Here is a 10,469-nt window from a genome sequence, read left to right as displayed (position 1 = left end):
CATTAAAATACTTGAAGCGGTAAGATCTGCAAATTATGCTGCTAGTCACAGATCATGTTTAAAACATGATCAATCTTGTGGTTAATACGTTAGGTGTAGTCCCACATCCCAACCTGTTTCAACTGTGCTGGTGCAGGACCATGGCCACAAAACAAAACAACCATGTCGGCCGTTGCAGTGGGAACTTTTACAAAGTGTGTGGAAAGTCAATATAATGTACGCCATCTGCAATTGCAGGGCTCCAGACTAAACTTTTTCCACTGGCTTTGCAGCCCATGATTAGGTTCGCTCCTTTTTTAGAAATACAAGGTCCTATTTCTTACATGAGGAGGAGGCTGCTTCCAGGCTTCCTCTTCTTCATTAATGTTAAAACAAAAAATGTAAAATTTATATCACTACATTTCATATGAGAGTACAAAATACATTATGGTTTTTTGTAAAAGCACACTAATAAAAACCTGTTACTGAATCATGACAAAGTTTCAGAACGACAGAAGAACACAGTGGAGGGGCCTAGGGCAGTCGCTAGTGTAAACCCAATAGTAACTCACTCAACACCTGTCTGTGGTACACATGGGCACGGAGGAGAGCAGGCAGAAAGGAATGAATGAAATGACAGATTTATGGAAGATTTTCTCGCTTTGCTTGAGGGGTGGTCTGAAGAATTCAGTGTTTCTCTGTCTTGTCTTTCATCGTCTTATCACGCAGGCGACCTTTAAAACAAACCCTTTCAAACCACGAAGCAAAATGATTTACAGTTTAGTGTAAAATTGTGCTCATTTGCGACTAGTTAAGAGGACTGTGTATGCTACCTTCATATGCTATTAAGGTTTACTGGAGAGAGTATAATATTTTAGTAATATTAGTGAAATATAGATTTGTAATAATGATTGAAATGATGTGGAAGGGGACGCAGGCAAGCCAGGTACAACCATTGCTATCATACTGCCAGACACGGTTCGGAGTTTAGCCCAGTGGTTCTCGTCTGTCCCTGTGTGCTACCTGCATTCTGATGAAAGCTCAAGTAGTCAGAGCGATGGAGCCAGTGGAGGGAAAAAAAAAAACAAACTTTCAACTACAACACAGTAAACGTGGGGCACCACCCACCAAACAGCGTTGCATGTGTTATTTTAACTCACACCACTCACAAAAAATAGTCGCATATGTGTTGCAGGTTTGAGCCCCGCAATGTCTGCCAAAAGTGATCGTATCGGCCGATCTCACTCATACATGATCGTATCGGTGGCAAAAAAAAAAAACGTGATCGGGGATCCTAGTACAGGAGCATTAAACTATGTTGAATAATAAAACTTCTGGCATAGTTTTATAATGTATTAATTTCAAAAACAATTAGTTATACAGTAACATTAATTTTGAGTTGTTACCTTCTGATTAAAAGGCCACTTGAGGAGTGCGTCGCTGTGTCCTCTCATCACCACAAAGAACAGAGACAGGTGGTGCCGCGGCGGTCCCATCGCCGGTTCAGGTAGATCCGCAGGCACATCTTGTAAGCCGTATTTACTGGTATAAAAGGCTGGAAAACACCAATGAAGTATAATCATGTCTGTTATTCACTGCTAATCAGACAGGACAGCTCATCATTGTCTGGATTATAAATCAAGATGTTATCCATCACTGTGAAGCTGTTACCAGGAGAGAACATAGCGGGGGCACGAGCCGGGGTGCCGCTTCTGTGCACACTGGCGTCCTGTCTCTTCGTTGGTGAAATCTGAGATCTTCCAGACAAAGATGCCGTCGTACGTGGCCGCAGACATCTCCTCATTTTCCCCTCCATCTCCACGATGGACAGGTCTCTGAGACTCACCGTCCTCTCCAGCTGACGAACCTGCAGCATAGCGACACGTCAACAAGGCAGTTTGTTTTAACGTGACGCGCTGTCTTTCAGTTTTCAGTTCGAACCAAACTGAACTTCCCTGATGTGTAGAGTGTTGCAGTGTAATGTGATGAGCAAACATCTGATGAAGCTTTTTTGCAATGATTCTATGGAGCTAAATATAATGAGAAAACTTATAATTGTGGAAAAAAAAAAAAAAAAACAGGATGGGAATGACAGGGACCTTTGACAGACTCATAGATGATAGTGAGTATATTTTCATTTCTGTGTCATTAACAATAAGGGTTGGGTCGGGAAAAAAAATTCACATAAAAATACCCAGTTTTATAATTCTACTAATGAGAAGTGCTTAACAAATATCAAAAATGGATGAGTTAGTTAATAACTTCATGTTGATAGAAAGTGCGAGGGACAGTGCAAGCACCCGGTCAAGTGAACAGCACGCACATACTACAGTAAACATGTAGTTCATTTTCAAAAAGGCAAACATTTAGCAAAATTTGGGATTTAATGACTTCTTGAATGAATTCTTCATGCCCCATCATATTTTCTAGTGTTGTCTAGTCTGTTCATTCATCAAGCCCTGCACAGCAGTGTGTGTGACACACAGCTCACAGATTCACTGAACGCACCTTAAGTAGCAAAATGAAGCTGTTTTGATTCTAACAGCATCACAACTTGAAATTACAGCAGTTAAACCAAGACACTAAAAATATGAAAAACCATCCCTGTGTGATAATGTTTGAGGAGGCGCATTTTGTCTCCTTTCAGTGTCACACTTTGCAGCCCCGCTGTGATTTTCATCAGACCAGTGGTTTTCAGAGGCTCATGTGTCATTTTGTCACCTTGTTGTTGAGATCTCGATCTTGTCCTGGTCAGTCGGTGTTGGCGGTTGATAGCCTCCAGGTGGTGCAGGAACGCTCCATCTCTCGGTTGAGGACTGCAGACGATGTTTCTCGAACGTGCTCATTTAGCTCCAGCTCCTGGCAGCGCCGGCTCAGCTCCGCCACTTTGGTCTTTTCACTCTGGAGCTGTAACTCCAGGGCGGCGCCCATGGCGCTGGGCAGCGGGGTGAAGGAGGTGGCCAGGGTCGGGGCGCACGCACCCTGCACAGGAGCTGCACCCCCCCTCCACCCAGCTGGCTCATCTTCTGCTCCAGTCCCTGAGGGACTGGTGGAGCTCCTGCAGCTTGTGGCTGGCGACCTCCAGGCTCTGGGGCTGCAGGCTTTCCAGGCTCACCTTGATGCCCATGATGAAATGCAGAAGCAGGTTGGGTGTTCGTAGGAACACTGGCGCTCATGGTCATGCAATCTTCTCTTTCTCCACCTTCAAGTCAAAGAAAGATATAAGCAGAGACACATTGAGAACACAGAGAGAACAGTCCTTATCCACTACATACATGTCAGCAGAAATGACATCTTAATGACGTGTGTGAACAGAAAGAATAGTAAAAGCACACAGAAAAGAAATAATAAAGCTAATAATGGATACATATACTATACAAAGTATTTATCCTACAGTTTTTTCATGGTTTTTGTTTAACCTCACTGATACTGAGCAACAGAAAAATGACTTGATGTCAAAGTGTGAAAACAGATCTCATAAATTAAGTACAATATAAACCACAGATATTCACAACCTTTTACTATGGCATGTTTGGCAAGTCCAAATTAAGTTGAGTGGAGACTAGAGTATTGTGATTAATCTTAAGGTTAAATACACCTGGTGGTCCAAACAGTTTCTGGGTCAAAAACTACAGAATGGCAAACTAATCTGGAATATAAAAATGAAATTGCATGAGGATACAAGAAAGGCAAAGTACATCCGTCTGAGTACAGTGAGGTCAGTCATAAACACTGTACAGGTGCACATCTGGCTAGAGAAGGTAGTGCTTGAAAACTGAGGGGCTTGGTTACTTAAAGAACTAGTTTTTATGACGTGACAAAGCTCACATGACGTCTGGGCTAGTGGTTATTTCAGTCTTCCACATCCCTCAAGTCCAATGTCGACGGTGGCAAGAAACAGAAGGTGAACCTTTTGCAAATTTTGTCAATCTTCATCTAAGTTACAATTATAAAAAAACACAATCTATTTTAATTAATAACACACAGATCGTTGTATTGGTCTTGTTCATAATGAAAACAGGTTGGTTGGAAAAGTATGAACTCCTCAGGTTACATACTTTTCCAGTTAGCAAATGTCAATGAAAGCAGATTGGAGATGTAGGTCAGAGCCATTTTTGACTTATAAACAACAAACACACAAAACATGATTGGGTCTGAAGATTACAAGCTTGAAAAGTAACAAAGTGGGCGGTGTGGAGTTAAAAAAGACGCCTCTGCTGCAGGCTACAGGGGCCGGGCTAACATTAGCTGTACACCTGTGAATGGATCTTGTGTTACTGCGTGTGAAGCCCATGTTTGTATATATGCACAATGCCTATGTCAAGTTTTCACCTGTTTTGAACTCCTTCATGTGTTACTTAACACCTGAGATGGGTGTGGTTTGGCTTTTTGACACTGATGAACAGAAAGAGTGAAAACAAATTAGATCAGTTCGTGGAAACTTCAGTACAAATATGAAACAAACTGTATTTTGTAGAAGCACCTTTGGTGGCAGTAACAGTTTTAAAAGAGTACTCTTCCAGTTTAACATTGGCCTCCCTTTGACATTGTTAGACTCTCTGTGGACAGTTTTTCCAAATTTGGTGCATACATTACCAACAATGCATCTTGATAGCCGGCAGTTTTGCTCAGAGATCTGGGTGTGTTATTCTATAGTAGCAGCTAATGTAGCCCGGCCCCTGTAGCCTGCAGCAGAGGCGTCTTTTTTAACTCCACACCCCCCACTTTGTTACTTTTCAAGCTTGTAATCTTCAGACCCAATCATGTTTGTGTGTTTGTTGTTATAAGTCAAAAATGGCTCTGACCTACATCTCCAATCTGCTTTCATTGACATTTGCTAACTGGAAAAGTATGTAAACCTGAGGAGTTGATACTTTTCCAACCAACCTGTTTTCATTATGAACAAGACCAATACAACGATCTGTGTGTTGTTAATTAAAATAGATTGTGTTTTTTTATAATTGTAACTTAGATGAAGATCTGACCAAATTTGCAAAAGGTTCACCTTCTGTTTCTTGCCCCCGTCACATTGACTCGAGGGCATGTGGAAGACTGAAATAAACACTAGCCCAGACGTCATGTGAGCTTTGTCACGTCATAAAAACTAGTTCTTTAAGTAAACCACAGCCCCTCAGTTTTCAAGCACTACCTTCTCTAGCCAGATGTGCACCTGTACAGTGTTTTATGACTGACCTCACTGTACTCAGACGGATGTACTTTGCCTTTCTTGTATCCTCATGCAATTTCATTTTTATTATTCCAGATTAGTTTGGCCATTCTGTAGTTTTTGACCAGAAACTGTTGGACCACCAGGTGTATTTAACCTTAGATTAATCACATACTCTAGTCTCCACTCAACTTAATTTGGGACTTGCCAAAACATGCCATAGTAAAGGTTGTGAATATCTGTGGTTTATATTTGTACTTAATTTATGAGATCTGTTTTCACTTTGACATCAAGTCATTTTTCTGTTGCTCAGTATCAGTGAGGTTAAACAAAAACCATGAAAAAACTGTAGGATAAATACTTTGTATAGTATATGTATCCATTATTAGCTTTATTATTTCTTTTCTGTGTGCTTTTACTATTCTTCTGTTCACACACGTCATTAAGATGTCATTTCTGCTGACATGTATGTAGTGGATAAGGACTGTTCTCTCTGTGTTCTCAATGTGTCTCTGCTTGTATCTTTCTTTGACTTGAAGGTGGAGAAAGAGAAGATTCATGACCATGAGCGCCAGTGTTCCTACGAACACCTCAACCTGCTTCTGCATTTCATCATGGGCATCAAGGTGAGCCTGGAAAGCCTGCAGCCCCAGAGCCTGGAGGTCGCCAGCCACAAGCTGCAGGAGCTCCACCAGTCCCTCAGGGACCTGGAGCAGAAGATGAGCCAGCTGGGTGGAGGGGGGGGTGCAGCTCCCGTGCAGGGTGCGTGCGCCCCGACCCTGGCCACCTCCTTCACCCCGCTGCCCAGCGCCATGGGCGCCGCCCTGGAGTTACAGCTCCAGAGTGAAAAGACCAAAGTGGCGGAGCTGAGCCGGCGCTGCCAGGAGCTGGAGCTCAAGGTGAGCACGTTCGAGAACATCGTCTGCGTCCTCAACCGAGAGATGGAGCGTTCCTGCACCACCATGGAGGCCTACAACCGCCAACACCGACTGGACCAGGACAAGATCGAGATCCTCAACAACAAGGTGACAAAATGACACATGAGCTCTGAAAACCACTGGTCTGATGAAAATCACAGCGGGGCTGCAAAGTGTGACACTGAAAGGAGACAAATGCGCCTCCTCAAACATATCACACAGGGATGGTTTATCATATTTTTAGTGTCTTGGTTTAACTGCTGTAATTTCAAGTTGTGATGCTGTTAGAATCAAAAACAGCTTCATTTTGCTACTTAAGGTGCGTTCAGTGAATCTGTGAGCTGTGTGTCACACACACTGCTGGTGCAGGGCTTGATGAATGAAACAGACTACACTAGAAAATATGATGGGGCATGAAGAATTCATTCAAGAAGTCATTAAATCCCAAATTTTGCTAAATGTTTGCCTTTTTGAAAATGAACTACATGTTTACTGTAGTATGTGCGTGCTGTTCACTGTCCGGGTGCTGCACTGTGCCCTCGCACTTCTATCAACATGAAGTTATTAACTAACTCATCCATTTTTGATATTTGTTAAGCACTTCTCATTAGTAGAATTATAAAACTGGGTATTTTTATGTGAATTTTTTTTCCCCACCCAACCCTTATTGTTAAGACACCAGAAATGAAAATATACTCACTATCATCTATGAGTCTGTCAAAGGTCCCTGTCATTCCATCCTGTTTTTTTTTTTTTTTCCACAATATAAGTTTTCTCATTATATTTAGCTCCATAGAATCATTGCAAAAAGCTTCATCAGATGTTTGCTCATCACATTACACTGCAACACTCTACACATCAGGGAAGGTCAGTTTGGTTCGAACTGAAAACTGAAAGACAGCGCGTCACGTTAAACAAACTGCCTTGTTGACGTGTCGCTATGCTGCAGGTTCGTCAGCTGGAGAGGACGGTGAGTCTCAGAGACCTGTCCATCGTGGAGATGGAGGGGAAAATGAGGGAGATGTCTGCGGCCACGTACGACGGCATCTTTGTCTGGAAGATCTCAGATTTCACCAAGAAGAGACAGGACGCCGTGGCCGGCCGTGCCCCCGCTATGTTCTCTCCTGGTAACAGCTTCACATGATGGATAACATCTTGATTTATAATCCAGACAATGATGAGCTGTCTGTCTGATTAGCAGTGAATAACAGACATGATTATACTTCATTGGTGTTTTCCAGCCTTTTATACCAGTAAATACGGCTACAAGATGTGCCTGCGGATCTACCTGAACGGCGATGGGACCGGCCGCGGCACCCACCTGTCTCTGTTCTTTGTGGTGATGAGAGGACACAGCGACGCACTCCTCAAGTGGCCTTTTAATCAGAAGGTAACACTCAAAATTAATGTTACTGTATAACTAATTGTTTTTGAAATTAATACATTCATAAAACTAATGCCAGAAGTTTATTATTCAACATAGTTTAATGCTCTGTACTAGGAATGCCCCGATCACGTTTTCTTTTTTGCCACCGATACGATCATGTATGAGTGAGATCGGCCGATACCGATCACTTTTGGCAGACATTGCGGGGCTCCAAACTGCAACACATATGCGACTATTTTTTGTGAGTGTGTGAGTTAAAATAACACATGCAACGCTGTTTTGGTGCCCCACATTTACTGTGTTGTAGTTGAAAGTTTGTTTTTTTTTTCCCTCCACTGGCTCCATCGCTCTGACTACTTGAGCTTTCATCAGAATGCAGGTGCACACAGGGACAGACAGAGACACTGGGCTAACTCCGTACCCGTGGTTGCAGTATGATAGCAATGTTGTACCTGGCTGCTCCGTCCCCTTCCACATCATTTCATCATATTACACTAATATTTCACTAATATTACTAATATTATACTCTCCCAGTAAACCTAATAGCATATGAGTAGCATACACAGTCTCTAACAGCGCAAATAGCACAATTTTACACTGTAAAATCATTTTGCTTCGTGGTGAGTTTAAGGTCGCTGCGTGATAAGACGATGACAGACAAGACAGAGAAACACTGAATTCTTCAGACCATCGGAGCAAAGCGAGAAATATCCATAAATCTGTCATTGTCATTCATTCCCTTTCTGCTGCTCCTCTCGTGCCATGTGTACACAGACAGGTGTGTGAGTGAGTTACTATGGTTACCGCGACTCTGTGTGTCTCTGTCGCTCTGAAACTTTGTCATGATTCAGTAACAGGTTTTTAGGTTAGTGTGCTTTTACAAAAACCATAATGTAATTTTGTACCTCATTATTGAAATGTAGTGATATAATTTTACATTTTTGTTTAACATAATTGAAGAAGAGGAAGCCTGAGAGCCTCCTTCATGAAGAAATAGGCTGTATTTAAAAAAGGAGCGACTGAATCATGGCTGCAACCAGTGTGGAGTGTTAGTCTGGAGCCCTGCATTGCAGATGGCGTACATTATATGACTCTCACACACTTTGTAAAAGTTCCACACGGCCGACATGTTGTTTTGTTTTGTGGCCTGTCCTGCACCAGCACAGTGAACAAGGTGGGATGTGGGACTACACTAGTATTAACCACAGATGATCAGTTTTAACATGATCTGTGACTAGCAGCATAATTTGCAGATCTACCGTTCAAGTATTTTTAATGAAAATCGATGGATCGAAGAATCATGATCAGCGACCGATCAATCGGGGCATCCCTACACTGTACTTTTGGCGTCTTTTAGCTAACGTATTTCCTCAAATAAAAAAAGCTGGGTCTCCAATAATGGCCACTGGTGTGGTCAACACGAACAAGTAAATACTGGCTGGGAAAAAAACAAGGGTGGAGAAACGTCTGGTGCCTGTTATATAATGTGCACACCAGTTAAGAATAATGTATATTTCTACTGCTTTTATTGAATAAATTCAACAATATAATCATGCTTTTTTCAACAAGTTGCTGTTCTGGATTACTCATCTAAAGTTTTTGATTCATTCATTCTGATCCACTTTAACCTTTCACCTTTAATCCCATCTGGCTATTATTTGTATGGCATGCCTGCAAATGTTTCACAATAAAAGCCCTGTTAAGAAATGAAGTGGTTTCTGTCCACTGAAACATTGTAGGGCTTTTACTTTGAAACAGGAAGTGTTAAGTTGAGTTGTCATCGTACTAACAGCATAATGTAGTAACTTTACAAAGCAAACAGGAGCAGTCATCTAAAACCAATTATGCTCAGACAGAGGGAGGTGGAAATACAGACCTGCCTCAGATAAAGGCCTGTCACCATCGACTGTCGAGGTAAATAAAAACCTCGCCCTCTTTTTGAGGAAATACAGCATTTTTATTTTTAAAGGATTTTAACTCCAAAAGCACCATGTTGTTTTGCTCTGCTGTGTGATTCGGATTTACGTTCTTAGTGGGGTTTTAAACCAAAATGTATTTAATCAATTGATTTACCTTTTCTATGATCCATTATTAATTTGAATACATTGTTAATCATATTATAACCAACCCCTTAAAGTGTCATCGTGCTAAAACTGGAAGTGCTTTAGTGGGTCAGCTGCAGTTTTCCTGTCAGAGCAGATGTAAGGCTAGACTCCTAACATCTGTACCCAGGTCACCCTAATGCTGCTTGACCAGAACAACAGGGAGCACATAATCGACGCCTTCCGGCCCGACATCTCCTCCTCGTCCTTCCAGAGGCCCGTCAGTGATATGAACATCGCCAGCGGCTGTCCACTCTTCTGTTCGCTCTCCAAACTGGACTCTAAAAACTCCTACATACGAGATGACACCATATTCATCAAGGCCATCGTAGACCTCACTGGACTCTAGGCAAAAGATGAGAACATAAATGCAACCCCAGCCTTTTGTTGCTACTAACCTGTTCAAATCAACAGGCTTTTGTACCACCAGTAACGCTAGGGTCCGTCGAGTTCTTTTCGGATTAATGGCTGCAATATGTGAGACCAGAGCAGGAAACGTAACTTCTTTTTGGCCACTGGTCACCGTGGCTGTGGGTTTTTCAAAACCTCCTTAACCATAGTAACTGTTTAACCAAGTTTTTATTCGACAAAAACATTGATTACCTTCAGAGGTCACTGGAGGAGTTAATACAAAACAGTATATATGCTAATATGTGGCTGGTGGCACAGAAGCATTCCAAAACCTAGGTAGTATATTATACTTGTGAAATAACTAGAAAACTACGACACTGTCTCTAATCATTAGTGATCATCCTATGGCTTCTTGTACCATAGATGAGGCTCACCATCTTTTCTCACACAGAAAAATTACCTGATTTTTATTTTTTATTTTTTTAAGGTTTAAACTTAAAGTTTTAAACTGATTTCACAAGGATTTTATGTCCATTCACATTCTACAACAGAGTATTAGGGCCACA

The 10,469-nt window shown here is 41.9% G+C and overlaps 1 protein-coding gene across 1 annotated transcript in view; it reads left to right on the top strand.

Moving 5' to 3' along the window:
- Nucleotides 1–10,080, top strand: part of LOC111229789 (TNF receptor-associated factor 2-like) — a 20,891-nt gene extending 10,811 nt beyond the window's left edge. Inside the window, exons 7-11 of the mRNA XM_022756262.1 lie at nucleotides 5,686–5,772; nucleotides 5,977–6,171; nucleotides 7,013–7,190; nucleotides 7,305–7,453; nucleotides 9,683–10,080. Of these exons, the coding sequence (XP_022611983.1) occupies nucleotides 5,686–5,772; nucleotides 5,977–6,171; nucleotides 7,013–7,190; nucleotides 7,305–7,453; nucleotides 9,683–9,901 (828 nt within the window). The 3' untranslated portion in view covers nucleotides 9,902–10,080. The remainder of the gene's footprint in view (nucleotides 1–5,685; nucleotides 5,773–5,976; nucleotides 6,172–7,012; nucleotides 7,191–7,304; nucleotides 7,454–9,682) is intronic.
- Nucleotides 10,081–10,469: the final 389 nt, after the last annotated feature.

The sequence above is a fragment of the Seriola dumerili genome, unplaced genomic scaffold, assembly GCF_002260705.1.
Source record: "Seriola dumerili isolate Sdu_G_001 unplaced genomic scaffold, Sdu_1.0 BDQW01000017.1, whole genome shotgun sequence".
NCBI classification, from domain to species: domain Eukaryota; kingdom Metazoa; phylum Chordata; class Actinopteri; order Carangiformes; family Carangidae; genus Seriola; species Seriola dumerili.
Note: the sequence above shows the minus strand (reverse complement) of the source record. Positions and strands in the feature narration are given on the sequence as shown.